Source organism: Natrix helvetica (assembly GCF_964273705.1).
Source record: "Natrix helvetica genome assembly, chromosome: 1".
NCBI classification, from domain to species: domain Eukaryota; kingdom Metazoa; phylum Chordata; class Lepidosauria; order Squamata; family Natricidae; genus Natrix; species Natrix helvetica.
The window spans coordinates 247,600,771-247,618,509 of record NC_138548.1 but is presented as its reverse complement, the minus strand read 5'-3'; the positions used below and the strand labels follow the sequence as shown (position 1 = coordinate 247,618,509).

At 37.8% G+C, this 17,739-nt stretch overlaps 1 protein-coding gene across 1 annotated transcript in view; it reads right to left on the bottom strand.

The window, feature by feature from the left end:
- MYO15B (myosin XVB) overlaps positions 1-16,368 on the bottom strand; it is a gene marked incomplete at its 3' end in the record, with an annotated part of 106,731 nt that extends 90,363 nt beyond the window's left edge. Inside the window, exons 1-10 of the mRNA XM_081963086.1 lie at positions 16,285-16,368; positions 13,570-13,644; positions 11,956-12,052; positions 10,665-10,768; positions 9,285-9,348; positions 7,879-7,992; positions 6,319-6,480; positions 3,048-3,161; positions 241-299; positions 19-142 (exon numbers count right to left, since the gene is read on the bottom strand). Of these exons, the coding sequence (XP_081819212.1) occupies positions 19-142; positions 241-299; positions 3,048-3,161; positions 6,319-6,480; positions 7,879-7,992; positions 9,285-9,348; positions 10,665-10,768; positions 11,956-12,052; positions 13,570-13,644; positions 16,285-16,304 (933 nt within the window). The 5' untranslated portion in view covers positions 16,305-16,368. The remainder of the gene's footprint in view (positions 1-18; positions 143-240; positions 300-3,047; positions 3,162-6,318; positions 6,481-7,878; positions 7,993-9,284; positions 9,349-10,664; positions 10,769-11,955; positions 12,053-13,569; positions 13,645-16,284) is intronic.
- Between the last annotated feature and the right edge of the window lie 1,371 nt (positions 16,369-17,739).

The following is a 17,739-nucleotide window of genomic DNA, read 5'->3' as shown; positions in this document are numbered from 1 at the left end:
TTGTATATAGAAAGTGACCTCAAATCCATGCATGTCAACAATGCCAACAGTGCTGTCGATGTCCAAGGGAGCCAGCCACTCATTGATTTTCATCAGCAGCCAATCAAACAGTTGAGAGTACAGAATTTTGGCTATAGAATCCCTGAATAAGGAGGAGAGGGGGAGAAGGGAGGAAAACGAGGCAAGGATTAGTACATGGATGAATTTTTTAGGGTGTCAGAGAAAGAAAAAGAATCTTACCTGGCATCTATAGCACTTTCTACTGACAATGGATTAAGTATCTGGTCATAATGCGTTTCCTAGGGGGGGAAATGAATTTGATATGATTTATCACATAGTAGAATTCATAGGGTTGAAGTGAGGGAGTCGTTTAAGCCAGAGGCTTCAATTCCCTGATCAGTCCAGGATTCTAGATTAAGGTATCCTTGATGGATGGCTGCCTAAGTTGTGCTCAAAGACCTCCAATAAAGGAGAACCTATCTACCGCCTCTCAGAATAATTGATTCTACAGTTCAGCAGCTATTAGTAATTGTCAAGCTGTTGTCCAGTAAGAAATATTTTATGGTGACAGAAAAAAATTAAGTTTCATTATTCATCAAAGTATGTTCACATCTTTCTTCTTAAAAGGTATTAATTTAAAAGGTGCATTCCTTTGATCATCTGGTTTTGGAAATAAAAAACTGCACATTATTACAAATATCTTGATACACAAAAGTTTTCCAGATTAGCACTGTTCATTACAGTACGATATAATTATCTGTCTTATCATCTCTCTCTCTCTCCCCCTCCCTCCCTCCCTCCCTCTTATCTATCTATCTATCTATCTATCTATCTATCTATCTATCTATCTATCTATCTATCTATCTATCTATCTATCTATCTGAATTCAATACTTATTAACATGTATTGTCTTTTTATAGCACATTGAAAATTAAAAGCAAATTGCAGGATTGGATCCAGACCAAGTTAACTGACCAGGATTCCCACTGAAATTAATACATTTAGTTAAGAAATGAAGTCTACTCCCTTAACCTACAACATCCAACCCAATATTATATTGGAATATTAAAACTATCAAAAGCAGCATTGAAGCTGTCCTTCCTGGTAGAGAAAGAAATAATGCAATTAAGGCATGCAATAAAATGCAAGCTCTACCTGAGAAATTGATATAGTTAAAAAGAGTTTTGTTTACAAAGGAATACAATATCACCAAAGCAACGTAGTCATAAAAATAACCTACAGGATAAAAATCAACCAATCATTCAGCAGTGCCCTGATAACCTTCTGAGAACTCATGAGATGTGAAAAAAGGATTCTGCAAGCCAAGTATATATTCTATATTTCTGAATTGCAAAATGCCCATAAAGACTATTCAATAACTTCCTCTATGTTCTTCAGCCCCTTGGCCAAATTCAGAGAAATACTGATCTCCAGTTATATTATATTTCAGATGTAATTGGAGACAATGGTTTAATAACCCCCCAAAATGGCACAGCTTTCCTTCTCCTTCACCAAAACCTCACCTCCCTTTCAAATTAAATGAAGGATTTATAAAACGTCTAAACTTATGCAAAGCTCTTTTGCAAAAAGGCTTATCTGTAATGTCTATGAGTCACCTATTCTTACCAGAGAGTTCTTTTTCCACAATGGTGAGGGAGACTTCAAAACAGACACAGGATATTGCCCCTGTGCTACATATGTCCTCTTCTTAACAAATAAGAATTCATTCTGAGTTCAGTACTTACACCCTTGTAGTTCTGCCACTGGCAAACTGAAGCAAATGACTTTGGGCAGTTGTACTAAAACTATTCTCTTTTCTGCATATAACCTGGAGCATCCATTTAGTGTGATAATTTAGACTCATTGTTGACAACAGCTTTGACCATCAAAAGCAGAATGATAAGCAAAACATTAAATGGACACTCTCTGGAAATCCAACTTTTTTAGGAATGCAAAGTCCCATGTGCTTCCTCAATTATACAGGGAAACTCCCCTACTTGAATCAGAATCCACAGATATTGGGACAAAAAATAGGGAGATTTCATTCCTCTTAAGCAGGGATGGGCAACTATGGGCCCTTATGACCTGTGGACTTCAACTTCCAGAATTCCTTAGCCAGCATGGCTCAGAAATTCTGGGAGTTGATGTCCCCAGGACGCAAAGGGGCCATAGGTGCCCATCCCTGCTCTTGAGCCACAAGACAAATACACATACTGGGATCTTTAATCCTCTGGAATTTTCATAATTCCTGCACTGAAATTTTAAATTTCTTCTGTATATACAATGCCACAAAGACTTTTATATGCTTTTTCTTTTTTTCTTTAGTGTCTGAAACTGAACTATGCACCACTAACTTCAGCAAATACATTTTATTACTGTTAGCACAATAAAATAATTTTACTGTTTTTTGTTGTCACTGAGGAATTTAATAATGTTATAAAACACAGCCAGTTAAATCACAAGAAAGAGAATGGCTTTGGGAAATTGTACATGTACACTTACATATAAATATGCACATGTATGTGCACGTGCACATATACACACACGTAATCCAGGGGTGTGTTCCTATACTGGTCAGTCTCTTTCAAGGACCACCACGTAAAAGCCACCCAATTCTCTGGCTATCGATAGCCCACTATCCTCTTGCAAGATCTGGCAATTCACCATTTTCTAACTGGCCACAAGTAGCAAAAAGCCGACTGCGTTAAGTCCAGCAAGAATACAATCAGCACCATTCACTCAATCCTCTACAGCAGTGTTTCTCAACCTCAGAATTTTAAGGTGCGTGGCCGTCAACTCCCAGAATCCCCAGCCAGCAAGGGAATGCTGGGAGTTGAAGGCCACACATTTTAAATTGAAGTCCTGTTTGTTTGTTTGTTTGTTTGTTTGTTTGTTTGTTTATTGGATTTATATGCCGCCCTTCTCCCAAAAGACTCAGGGCTGTTGAAGGTCACACATCTTAAATTTGCCAAAGTTGAGAAACGTGGCTCTACAGAGAGTCCAGTGCAAAGTAGTGAGACATGGCTAAGAGGGGGAATGATACTCACAGTGACTCGATGAGTGATGGCTCTCTGAAGAAGCTCTGCTGAAACATGCAGCAATTTGGCAACGATCTGGATTTCGGTTTCACTGGGGATGACCACAAACTCAAAGGATTCTTTCTAAGTAACAAAAGAACGTGTTTATGCGTGTGTGTGCACATGCAAGAGAGAATCAAATCAAATCAAATCTAACAGAACAGAACAGAACAGAATTCTTTATTGGTCAAGTGTGATTCGACACACAGGGATTTTGTCTCCAGTTTATAACTGCATGGTGTACATATAAACAGCAAGTAATAAGTCATAGGTCATAAATCATAATTACATTAATTAATATTAAGGTACAAACAATTCTAAACATTAGAAAACCAATAGGGGAAGATAGTAGGAAAGATGAGGAGATGAGAAAAGATGATAGATGGGACTTTGAAGTGTCGCAGTGAGAATGGCTGGGGAAATAGCGAGCTCTGCCCAACTACATGAAAACCCAGCCAGCAAGCCACCGTCGACAGGTCCTTTGTGGACCGGAATCATCCTGAAGGGACAGGGCACAAGGAGAGGTATTCCGGACACTTGCAGGGAACGAGGCACGCTCCCCAGCAGGTCTGATTCAAAACTCTCTGGAGATCGGCGGTGGAGGGGTGGCAGCCATCTTTGTATGATTGCTCTGGAGCCAGAGCATCTGGAACAAGATTTGTGTAGGTGCAGAGAAGTGGACAGAGTGTTTGATTCGGAGGAAGATTGGCCGATGTGAGAGTAAGAGAAACAAATTTGAAGCTTAAAAATGTTCTAAATATCACTCGGAACACGGAAGGCGGAAAGAAAGGAGGGGAAAGCTATCGGTGAGAGAGTACTGAGACCAAGAAGAACTTTGTTAATAAATTTGGAATTGGAAAGATTTAAAGTTAAAGAGAAAAAGAAGAGGGGAAGAGCAGGACAATTGGAATATGGATTTTGAACTTTGGGTTCGACTACTGACCAGATTTTACAAATTAGTAATTTGATTACATAAAGAAACAATAAAAGCCACCTACTGGAGAGAGGAGACATAATACCATCTTGAAACAAAGAAATAGAAGAAGTGTGTGGTTCATCTTTTTACTTGACTTTACTTTGTCTACACAGGAAGAAAATACAGAACTTTTGCAGGTGGGAAAAGGATTGGCTTATCTTGGGACCTGATGTCAAACGAAAGAACTAAGAAGAAGGATTAAATTAATTGTGATAAAATGTAAAAATATTAAAAGTGTATTAATTTTGATCATGGAGGGTGGGATGTTTAAGGAGTTGTTGGAAATGTTTAAAAGTACACGGGCAACATTAAAAGATAACAAAGAGGTAGAAAAGGAACCAGAAAAATTGTTGAAAGTGGAGACAGGAGAGGAACAGACAAGCAATGTAAATCAACAAGAAATTAACCAGGTAGAAATGGAAAATAAAATTCAATGGGCATCCAAAACAAGAATTAGCCAAAAATAAAGAGAGAAATACTGTAAGTAGAGATGGGAAAGAGAAATTTGGGGGAAAGATACTCAAAAAATCTATCGAAAAGTGAGAGGGAAAATACAGAAGAAAAGATATGACACACATAAAAAGTAGAAAAGGTGAAAAGAAAATTTAGAAATAGGAGAATAAGTAGAATGATATGACTCAGCAGAAAGAAGTATTATAAATAAGGTTTTAAATTAGAATGTGTGGGAATTAAGAATTATATTAAGAAACTTAAAGCTGTTAAATAATTATGTTATGTTGATTATATAAAACTTGAAATTTGAAATTTGAAGATTCATATTGTTAAGGGAAAATAGATGGAAAAGAAATGATAAATTATTTATTTTTAAAGAGAAAGAAAAACTATACTGTTTGTACATGTTAAAAACTAGAAATTGGAAAATATGAGAAGTAATACGCCTAAAATTGGAAACAATAGAAATATGATGTAAAATGAATTATGTTTTTTGGTGGGAACGTTAAAGGGGGAATTCGGACAACACTCTGTTCATAAAAGAGGTTTTATTATGTAACAAAAATAAATAAAAAACTTAAAAAAATAATAGATGAGAGATGAGAGAATGCGGTGGGAATTACCGGTAAGTGTTCAACGAAATGTTGGCACAGGGGAAAAAACTATGTCTAGTTGTTATGGTATGCAATGCTCTATAGTGGTGTCCTGAGGGGAAAAGTTGAAACAGTTGATGTCCAGAATGTGAGGGATCTGTGGATATTTTCTCAGCCCACTTTCTGGGGTTCATGGAGATCCTCAGTGAAAGGCAGGCTGGTCTGCAGTCCTAACTATTCACTGAAGTCTGTACCTGTCCTGTTTGGTTGCTGTGCCAAACCAGACAATTACTGAGGTACAAATGGCAGACTCAATATACAATGAGAATGTATATTGAATGAATGTAGAACTATGTTGGCAGATCCTTGGGCAATCTGAGCTTTCTGAGTTGACACAGGAAGCACATTCTTCGTTGTGCCTTTTTAATGATGATTCTAATGTTAGGTCTCCATTTCAAGTCCTTGCAGATAATAGAACCTAGAAACATGAAGGTTTCTACTGTTAATACTGTGTTGCCTAATACCGTAAGAGGTGGTAGAAAAGGAGAGCTTCTTCTAAAATCTGCTATCATCTGCCTTGGCCACCATCTTCGCAACATCACCACAACATCTCTTCAATTGTAAGTGTGTTCAGCTTCAGATAAGGATATCATAAGTAAGAGTGTATGTCTATATGTACATCATGCCAAAATGTATTGCAATTGCACCATATCATTGGTGTAATAGCAATGTTGACTATGCAATTATATGAACATATTTTATTATCTTATGTTTGATATTTCTTGCTTTGTTGTACATCATTCAGGGCTCATAAGAGGTAGTTCACAAATGCTGTAAATAAATACATAAACTAGTCCAAGGATAGCACATCTTATTAGTCTAATATGAATAGCCGTTCATGCATCTCCTTCTAAAAGAAAAAAAAAGGTGGCCCAGTGCAGGGAATGGATCAGAGGTAGTATTCACCCAGTTCTGACAGGTTCTGGAGAATTGGTAGTGGAAATTTTGAGTAGTTTGGAGAACCGGCAAATAGGCTGGCCCCACCCCCGCTGCCTCCCAGCTGTATCCTTCCCCTGCCACGCCCACAAAGCCACGCCCACAAAGCCACACCCACAGAACCGGTAGTAAAAAAAATTGAATCCCACCACTGGAATGGATGGGACATTACACTCGGGCACCACCATGAAGACTGCCTGAAATTAACAAGAAGGTAACAAACCTCAAAAGAAGTAAAGCAGATATTTCCTAATTGCAGGATTCCGGCAAGGACTGCCCAGATGGAAGTCAGCTGATCTTCAGAAAGGCCAATTATCTGGAGAGCTTTAATCAAGACCAGAAAATCTTGATCATCACGTTTCCTTGAAACCTTGCATGTTCTACCCTGAAAGAGTCAACCAAATGTCTTGTTAATTATTAACTTGAAGCATGAATATCTTTATGATATTTCCTGTGTCAGACAGGAAATACCGTATTCCAAATATCCTGTGTTGGGATGTTACTTGGAACATCCTGATTCTGTTTTTTTGTCTTCGGCCAACGGACACTTGGAAGGTGCACCATTCATTGGAGCACCTTCATCCCAGACAGAAGAAAAATGATTGATTAGACTGAAGTCAGTTAGAATTAGAAATCTCGATTTATATAATTGCCATCGGATCTGGTGGTAAGAGATGATCCTCAGACTTTATCAGACTTTGTCAAAAACAGGAGGGGGGTGGGTGGAAATGTGATATGAACCTCTCTGTTCTTAAAAACTATAGTCTGATAGAAGTACTAAGAATTCATCACAACTGAGAGTGGTTATTGTCTTACTCATTTTTATTTTAGAAAAATCTTCAGTATTTAAATGCTCCTCTTACCATGACTGACTCCTATGTGTTTATTGTATTGCTTTCAATATGCAATAAACTTCAAAATTGGACAGATAATCCTCAATTTATGACCTTTCAAATATGACCATTAAAAATTACAACAATGCTGAAAAAGGTGACCAATGACTGGTCCTCGCATTTTCAGCTGTCACAGTATCTTCATGGTCACATGATCAAAATTTAGCTGCTTGGCAACAGGCATGCATTTATCAGGACTGCAGCATTCCGGGATCACCTGATCACCATTTGTGATTTTCCCAGCAAGTTTCTGACATGCAAAGTCAAGCCAGATTTAATTAATGACTTAACAAACATGGCCATTTGTTTAAAAATCACAGCAAAATAGGTAATAAAATCAGGCACAACTCATGTAATGACCTCTTCGCTTATCAACAGAGGTTCTGGTCCCAACGGTCGCCATAAGTTAAGGATCACTTGTAATGTTTTTATGGGATTTTCTGTTTTTATGGGATAGAATAGAATAGAATTCTTTATTGGCCAAGTGTATTGGACACACAAGGAATTTGTCTTTGGTGCATATGCTCTCCGTGCACATAAAAAGACAAGATACATTCATCAAGAATCATAAGGTACAGCACTTAATGATAGTCATAGGGTACAAATGTGGATGTGGATGATTATGTGTATTTGTGTCTTATGTGTATATATATTCACACAAACACAAGTATACATATATAGGCAGGAAGACACCCACTCATATACTATTTTCCACTGTTTTATTATATTCCGTTCCTCACAGTGATAAGAAAATTTAGCAGTGCAATCAAAAGGGCTTTGAAGGCCATTAAAAAATAAGCTCAGGGGCTCATTTCTTCCATTCTCGATGTAATGCAAGGACAAATCCTGTTATGACTGAATCACATCTCTGAAGTCATCTGTTTACTTGCCTGGTTGAGATAAAAGTAAGTCTCCGGCTCTTGCAAATACAGTTCTTCTTTCTGTTCTATTGGCAGGCCAGCCAATAGCTCATAAAATATATGAAAACTCCTCTCACCACACCCCTTAAAAAGGAAAATAAGGAAAATAAGGAGGCTTCACAGCAACCTACCCTCAGCCTGCTACTCACCAGATGGGTTAGGAATTGCCCAATACATGTGGAAGGTGCCAGACTAGGGGGAGAATCTCTTAGAGAACACTGCCAAGACTTTGTGCAATTTAAAAGCATCTCTATGAAGATGAGGTACTGATCAGGACCCAATGAACTGAGTCTCCTCAGAGCTGGTAGTAGAAAATAAATCTCTCCTATTCACAGGATTTCACAGGAATTCTAGATAATTCCACATAACCCTTCCTTGTTTTCTTTTTTCTGTTGCCACCAAAATAAGAAGAAGGAAAAAGAAGGAAAAAATGCAAAAGAACTCCACAAGGCCTTTTATCTGGTGATGAGAAGGTGAATATATTACACGATTATTATATACTTTATTCACTAAACATGAAACTCAGCCACCTGAACATTCAAAAATGCATTACAAATACCAGTGACTGGTGCTAAAGGTTGATATGGTTTGCTGCCAGCGTCCTAGGTATCAACCAAGTACCTTCTTAAAATATAAGATGTTCTGAGTAGTGCAGTTTTTTGCAGTTCTGCAGGTAGTATTGCAGGAAGCTGCATTTTGTTGATGTAGTGCAGCTTTTTGCATTTGACTGATGGTGATTTTGTCAAGTTTTAACTGTTTTAAATGTAATTCCAGTGCTTTTGGAATAGCACCCAGTTGTTGTTGTTGTTGTTATTACCATTATTACCATTATTACCATTATTACCATTATTACCATTATTACCATTATTACTATTATTAGTAATTGTTGTTTTTGTTCTATGTCTTATGTTATTTTCTGTTGTTTTGATCATGAACGGTCTGTACACCGCCCCAAGTCCCTACGGGGAGAGGGGGCGGTCTATAAATTAAATAAACCTTAAACCTTAAACCTATTACTATTATTACTATTATTACTATTATTACTATTATTACTATTATTACTATTATTACTATTATTACTATTATTACTATTATTACTATTATTACTATTATTACTATTATTACTATTATTACTATTATTACTATTATTACTATTATTACTATTATTACTATTATTACTATTATTACTATTATTACTATTATTACTATTATTACTATTATTACTATTATTACTATTATTACTATTACCAAACATTCAGTTCTGTTGAATACTGCATGGATTTATCACCCAATTAGGATTCCTCCTTGGTAGTTAATTACACAATGCATATGCATAACCATCTTTCGTCTGATACATATGGATGATTGAGGCTTACCTGAAAAACAACTCTAGAGTTTTCCAAAAGGTACTGAGAAATCGATGTACCCACAATGAAACCACTATAAGGAAAAATATTATTATAAAATGAGTCATTTTACGTGAATGAAGGTAAAATGTTGCAGATATGATCTAAGTTGGCTACTGGGACCAAAGATTTATTCTTCCAAACTTTCGGGCTTGTATTTGCGCCTATCATCAGGGAACTCCTCCCTCTCCATAATGTGAAGCTTGAAAGAATAAAAGTTTGATCTCAATGACCAACTCAGATGGGATCCTGGAGTCATTTTACTTCTCATCCTGACTATAGATATTGTACTTGAAATCAAGAAGAGGAAGTAAGACCCAGCAAAAGTCTGAGACTCATTATGGGAGGTCTTTGCTACAATATTTAAATTTATTTCTAAAATCAATCATGGAAACTCAGAACAGAAAGACATTAGACCCTCCTTCTCTGGTTTACACATAACAGTAGTTAAATAAAACATTGTGATTTAGCATTATGTGTGATCTCAGCCAATGAATTCAGCATCAATCAACTTTCCAGAGAGAATACCTGGTGATTAGATCTATCAAAATATTATTGTATATCTTGATAGTTCACAACAAGTCTTAGTGATTCTGACATCCAGTGGTGAGAGGGAAAATTAAGTCCTTTCTATGGTGTAATTAGATTTTTATCAATTACGTGTCAATAAACAGATTGGTTTTGCACACTGTGCTAAATGATTTTGGCTTAACTTGCTATATGAACTAAACCAACTATCTTTATTCAGAAAATCATAACAAACTAAAGATGGCTCAACTCTGCGACCCTTTGAAGTGTAAGGTAAAGATAAAGGTTGCCCTCACACATATGTGCTAGTCGTTCCCGACTCTAGGGGGCAGTGCTCATCTCTGTTTCAAAGCCGAAGAGCCTCCGCTGTCCGAAGACATCTCTGTGGTCATGTGGCCGGCATGACTAAATGCCAAAGGCGTATAGAACGCTGTTACCTTCCCACCAAAGTGGACCCTATTTTTTCTACTTGCATTTTTACATGCTTTCGAACTGCTGAACTTCTGACCTTTCTGATTAACAAGCTCAGCGTCCTAGCCACTGAGTCACTGCATCCCCTTTTGAAGTGTAGATCCTGATATTAACAGCAATTCATTCTTCCCCATAATAAAGAGGGGCTTGAATAGTAGCCCCAGCTTCTAACAGACTGATTTCTCAATCATGGAAGCTTGATTAAGCTATTAGATTATAATAAATTGATCCAATATAAATTGATTTAATTACTGACTAAAACAATTAATAAGCATATGTTTCAGAGAGATAGTTGGAGCCACTAAAGCCTAAGGCAGGAATAGGCCCAGCTGAATGTCTTTCTCTACTCACTGTCTCAAGTGGAAGTGCAAGAATTTCCCCAGACGGCTGGAGTTGTCATTCAGGATAGTCTTTGCATTTCCAAAACTTTCTAGGATGGGAAGCACACTGGATGGCTATAAGAGCAAGATAAATACTGCTGTTATTATTTAAGATGACTGCAATTTAATAAAAGGAAATTAATGGAACCCTTGTATGAGTTTTAATTAACAGAACAAATGCGCTTATTGAGATGGGCCAGCATCCAGGGACAGGATATGCAGAGATAATCAGTCATATCTAAAGATGTGCTGGCTTCACAATAAGTAGGGGTGCTTCTAGGTTTTGTAACAACTTTGTGTCCATCCTGCCCCCACCACTATAATTGTTCTTTCTCACTGAAACCAATCAGATTTTACAGAAAGAATGAATGAGAAGTTTCAGGATCCTACAGGATCAACCCAAAGCATACCCTAAAATGTCCTATTTGACTGTCAGCATTGACCAATCAACAGGAGTAGCTGAGCTACCAAAGCAATGAACCTCAATTCCCAGCTAACTTTGTTCTCTCGGTTCACAGATCTCCATTTCTACCTGCAGAGAGAGAAAGAGAGATCTGCAGTCGCTTACAGATACTTAGCAGACCCCACAGGAATTTCAGATGGCTCCCTAAATGATCAATTAAGTTTGCATAAATTGGAGATTTACCACATGTGACTGGGTCAGATCATAGTAATGTTAAAAGTAAGCTAACAATGAGCAGGGACTCAGTTACTTGCCTATTGTGGACTTTCTGAGGTTGGTGATTTTCTTCCAGGTGCTTCATTACTGAACTCATTAACATCATCAATGCTAAAACACTTAATCTCTGTTTATCTAGGTTTTGATTGGTAGTGATGTTTCGTTTCCTTTCTAGATTTTTGATTGTTTCTTTTGAATGGTATGTAGATGTTGTTTATCTCTATCTGCCTATCTGTTGATTTGTCTGAGAGCCAGGCTTCCAAGATTAACACCAAGATTAATACTAGACCAACAATCAAGAGGTAAACAATACCCCAATCAAGACATTGCCAATTCAGACAAACTAGCTAAGATTAAAGGACAGCCTAATCAATGAACCATCAAGAACACTCCCACCAATACTCACAGTTCAAGCCTACTCCCTTCTATCATTGATGATGTTATTTAGCTTTGCAATGAAATGTCTGCAAGAAAACACCAAGGAGAGCACCAAGGACCCCACAGTTCAACCCTGAGCTATAAATATTTTCTTCTATCATTACTTGCATATTGTTCTATCATGATAATGATACGACCATCATACTTGCTTTCCTCCGTGGCATTCTTGCTTTCGGTATAGCCTAGACAAGTATAAGAAGGCAGCTTTGGCAGCTTCACTCTTCCCTGAGCCACTCTGGCCACTGCAGCAGAAAACATTTTTTAAAAAACATTTTGATCAGCATTTTCATCAGACCATCTTGATGTAATAGAAAAGTGTTTAATTTAATGTATTTGTATTTTTGTTCATTAAAACACATTGCCTAATTGAGATCTCTAGATTCACGGATAGATACACATAAGGGATACAATAATAAATCAACAGTTTTAAATCATTCCAGCTAGCAAAAAGCACATCAAACAATTAATAAAAATACAATAATCCATAAACTGCTTCAGAATAATTGGGACTTGAAATAATAAGTCTTTCCAGCAAAGTGGCGTGATTGCATCTATTGTTCTAATGTGTTACCAAAATACATCACAATAAATTAGCATAATTTGAAGAGAAACTTCTTTTTGTAAATTCCTTCTGTATAATATAAATTATGGTAATTTTACCAAAGAAATAGTCCATGTACTTTTAAAGTAATACTGCAAAATTGATGAATGTATATGCACCTAGGTCTGTTGTACTCTTCAGTATCATGTTAGGAAAATCTAATTAGAATATTGTGTTCCTCCGACCCTGTTTAATATGCGTCTACGGGGTCTTTGGTTTGTGGTCTAGGACTCATGGCTCCAGCCTGACTTAAATCAATCAGAAGAACAACAGCCCTTTATTCATACAAACACCTTTTGAAGTAGATTCCCCAAATACGTATTTTGATAAAATGTGTGTCTCAGATATGACAAAATTGAAATGTAAACACAGTCACAAGAATCACTAAACGGCTAATCATAAACTGTATCAGCAACTCTTGTCCAACATTTCCCTTGTACTGTTTTTCCCAGGGGCCCTGTGCCTCTGTGATAACCACGAGGGATTGGAAAGAAAGTCCTGGGAAAAAGGCACATGTCCAGAGAGAGCCCAGGGGGAAGCTTAGTCCTGCAATTTTCATCACCAGGCTTCTCCAGAAGATCACGAGAACCAACCTCATTTTAAAAAAATGGAACCCAGTCCTGCACCTGAAGTTATTTTGTTGGGGACAGTTAAAGGATTGTTCTTTTTAAACTTTTTTTTTTTACTGATGTCAACTCAGTATTGTTTCAAAGTCAACATCATTATAAAAATGTCAGCTTTCATTGTTTACCCCATAAAATGATATCATAGAAGGCAACTCTGTTTCTTTCAACCATTTGTAGATCTTCTGACTAAAAGCCCTCAGCAAGTAGGTAAGGGGAGTTGGATAGGATGCAGAACACAAAGCCAGATCATTTCTGCCTTTCCTTTTGGGCCAACCAACTGGTTTAGTGAGGCCAGGTGACTTAATCCCCTGGCCCTCTACCCCAAACACCCTCAGATTAGTTGCCAAAACTACAAAGCCCTAAAGAAAAGAGAAAGTTGGAGGAAGAAAACAGAAATCACTGAGATTCAGGAAGTAAAGGGGATAGGCAACATTGTGCTTCTAGATTAATTTGCATTTATTCAAGACAACAAGGAAATATCAAAAAAGAGAAGCCTATGACATTATCTTGACAAAGGTACCTTTACTTTTACCTGATAACAATACACTGTTCTTTCTCTGAGCTCTGAGATAAGGCATAAGCCATTTCCGTTACAGCGAAGATATGTCTGGAAAGCCACAAAGAAACAAACACATTTTTCTTAATATACCCACCAAACTTCCAACTCTGCTCTGCAATGTCCCTTCCGTTTTATTCGTTTCAGAAATAAAACATGATACCTACACGGGTATTCTTCCTACCTTAGCCTTCACTAAAAGAAAAGAAAAAAGTCTGCAGATACTGAAATGAACACTAAAAGGGGAAACATACTAAAAATCAGTTCCCAAACCAAAGTCACAAAGGTGATAACCCTATGGAGCTACCTGGATGAAATCTTCAGTACACAATGGAGCTTCTTTCTGGATGAGCATATATAGGGCCACGCTGCTTTAAAAAAAATCTACTAAAAGGATTCTTAGTAATATTATTTGGGGGATACTTTTTCTGACTAGATGTTCAATGTTCTTAACTTTGACATATCCACACCCTAAGATGTAATATCTACAACTCAGAGAAACGTATATCTTCTTAGTTTTTCTTCAGCAGAATATACTTTCGCCTGCTATTAACACATCTGATGCCTAACAGTTTGGAAGTGAAACTGAACTACATCAAAATAAGATGTTCCAGGTACAAAGAACCATAGTTGTAAAGTAATGAGACACGTTTAAAAAAAAAACAAATCCCATGTACTAAATGTTGTGGACACAGAAATTAGAAAATCTGGGAACTGTACAGAGATGGTATTCAGCAGGTTCTGACCAGTTTTGGAGAACCAGTAGCAGAAATTTTGAGTAGTTTGGAGAACTGGTAAATACCACCTCTGACTGGCCCCGCCCCCATCTATTCTCTGCCACCCGAGTCCCAGCTGATCTGGAGGGAATGGGGATTTTGCAGTAACCTTCCCCTGGAGTGGGGAGGGAATGGAGATTTTAAGTATCCTTCCCCTGACATGCCCACCAAGCCATGCCCACATAACATTTGACTCCCACCACTGGAACTGTATCTCACTATGTCTAGTGAGAATATTTGGAAGTTCTTTCATTCAAAAGTCTTCTGTCTTGAATGCTACTTGTTGTTCGGTATGATCAGGGTAGAACTAAGGAGCACAAATCCAGGACCTCAGGCTGCAGACTCTGTAACAAGTGCTATCTGATTCATCTCAATGGGAAATCAATGAAGAATATAATCTAACAACCTGCATAAGTCCATTAATATGAAAGGGGTGGCATCAGCAAAACAACTAGCTACAAAGTCCAGGATGACATGATTATGTCATCCTTACTGCAATAGTAAATCATAACTAAAGATTTCTCTATTGCTTCAGCCCCATGAGAAGGGGAAAAAAGAGAACTTTAAATAAATACAATAGAGAGTGAAAGTTCCATCACTGCATTCTATGGATTAAAGCAGTGGTTCTCAACCTGTGGGTCGGGACCCCTTTGGGGGTCGAACGACCCTTTCACAGGGGTCACCTAAGACCATTGGAAAACACATATTTTCGATGGTCTAAGGAACCCAGACATCAATTTTATGGTTGGGGGTCACCACAACATGAGGAACTGTATTAAAGGGTCACGGCATTGGGAAGGTTGAGAACCACTGAATCCAGTGGATTAAAGGGTTCTAGAACCAAGGGCAACCTTACTTAAGAATGGCCTGGGTAGAAAGTCAATAAAAATACTGATAGTAAACAGTTCATTTACTGACCATTCAAAGTTAAAATGGCACTCAAAAAAGTGAGTTATCACCATTTTTCACATGACTCTTGCAACATCCCCACGATCACGTGATCAAAATCCAGGTGCTTGACAGCTGACTCATATTTATGACGATTGCTGTGTCAAGGGATCCTATGATCACCTTTTGGGGAAGCCAGATTCACTTAACAAATCATGTCACTAACTTAACAACGATGGCAAGGAAGGTCGTAATATGGAGCAAAACTCACCACTGTCTTGCTTAACAACAGAAATATTGAGCTAAGTTCTGGTCGTAAGTTGAGGGCCACCTGTAATTTGCAGAGATCAGCAAGAATTTCTGATTTCCAACTCTTTATCTATAGAGGCATATTTCCCCGCCAAATTAAATGGTTAAAACATCAAGGAAAAATACCATGCTCAATGATGATAAATACACTGTTTTGCTTAGTTCCAAAGATGGTTTTAGTCAGAAGAAATTATTCTAAGATCGTGAGGGTCAATAAGAATTTTAACTAATATTCATTGAATGATACATTTACAGGATATAAATTATGGGTTTAATTCAGTGGTTCCCAACCTTTTTTTTGGCCATGCCCCACCTAAGCATCTCTAAAATCCTGTAACATATAATTCTTACTTTACTCAAAAAGTGAACTCTACTCATGTGGAGGAAGTCTAAAAGGCCATTAACTTGGTTTAAACAAGGTTCAAATTGCCCCCATTAAAAATCAAATCCCCCCCCCCCCCCGGTGTGGCATGGGCCCCCACATTGGGAACCACTGGTTTAACTTATATAGCCAACCCATCTTGTGCACCACAACCCTATTTGGCTCCCAGAACAGTAATAAAAACAAAAAAAGTTTTAAAAAACCACAATATGAATTCCCAGAGCCCAAAGGGAACACTTCTCCATACATCCACATTCAGCTATACAGGTTCTATCCAGCCTTACTGCATGCCAACAAAACCCCCAAATAAAAGAGGAATTAAAAATACAGACATACGGGGCATGTCTAGACAGCATTCCTTTCTGGTACTGGATGATCACATCTTCTGAATAAAGATTGAGGGCCTTGAATGGATTGATGCAGATCAAGATGTGGCCAACATAAGTCTGGGAAGAAACAGAATATGACTTTATTGCATTTATGTTCATCAGCTTAGCTGGCATGTCAACAAATAGTTCCATTTCTCTTGCTGAGAATAGGCTTTGCATGTAAGATCTCCTATGTTCAATCCCTAGAAGATCAGGAAGAGCTACAAAAGGTCCTCTGGCGAGCTACTACAAGACAGCTGCTTCTCTTCTATTGTTTATTCAAAATGATTATGGATCTTCATAGACAACATGTTCCCTTCCCATGCCCCACCTTTCAAACATATAAACAATCACAGATATTAAAAAAAACAATGGTCATACATACGTAGATAACATCTTGATGGAATCTCTTCTTCAGGCACAACAACACAGAGCTTTCACAGACCTCCCTATAAGAAGAAACAGAAATATTGTAGTTATTTTTAATATTCACATACTTAGCATTTACCAACCCCAAACTAGAGTCAGGTGGAAACACAATCAGTCTTTGAAGTAAATAATGATTCATTTCCAGGGATGGACTAGTTTCAGAATGTAGAACGTTCTACTGTGTTTTAAGAACTGCTTCTTTAATACTTTGGAGAGGAAATCAATGATAGGCCAGAAAAATGGCACTGCAAGGGATGTTCTGTTAATAATTACCCATGTTTTACTTACTCCAGCCTGGAAAGGTCTTCCGTCTTTTCTAATTCTGTGTAACAATATCCATCTTTATATACCTGGAAAAATATGACAAAGGTATTTCTAAGAGTTATATATAGCATCATTTTAATCAACTATCGCCCATAATGATGCTTTATTCATGCGGTTAACCACAATGCAAGGGTTTCATTAAAACAATTTTAAATACAAGTGTATGTATAAGATAGTGGATCTGTGATTGCAGATACATTTGCATAGAGGAGGTGGTATATCATTCAGCCAAACACCAAATTCTGAGGAAGCATGGAATAATTTGTATTGATCTAAATGAAAGATGGGTCTGAACCTATATTATTCCAGTTATAGGCTAAGACAGGGATTGGCAATCTTAAACACTCAAAGAGCCACAAAGGTCCTAACCAGAAGTCCCCTGTTCAATTCTGGAGCCGACCGGAAGTCCTGCTTCCCGAAAATAGAGTCTCCTCCTAGCGCAGCATCTTTTTTCTCTACCTGTCCTAACAAATTGTGGAGCTGACCAGAAAACCCACCCCTTGCCATAGAGTCTCCAGACATGCCCTGCTCCCCCCCCTCCACTAACCAGAAGCTCCTCTCAAAATTGTGGTGCCAACTGGTGACAGGAAGCTGCAGCAGAGGGATGAAAGAGCCATGTGCGCCTCCAGAGTCCCTTGGGCTAAGCAAAGCTCTGTCCTGGAAGTGTTTC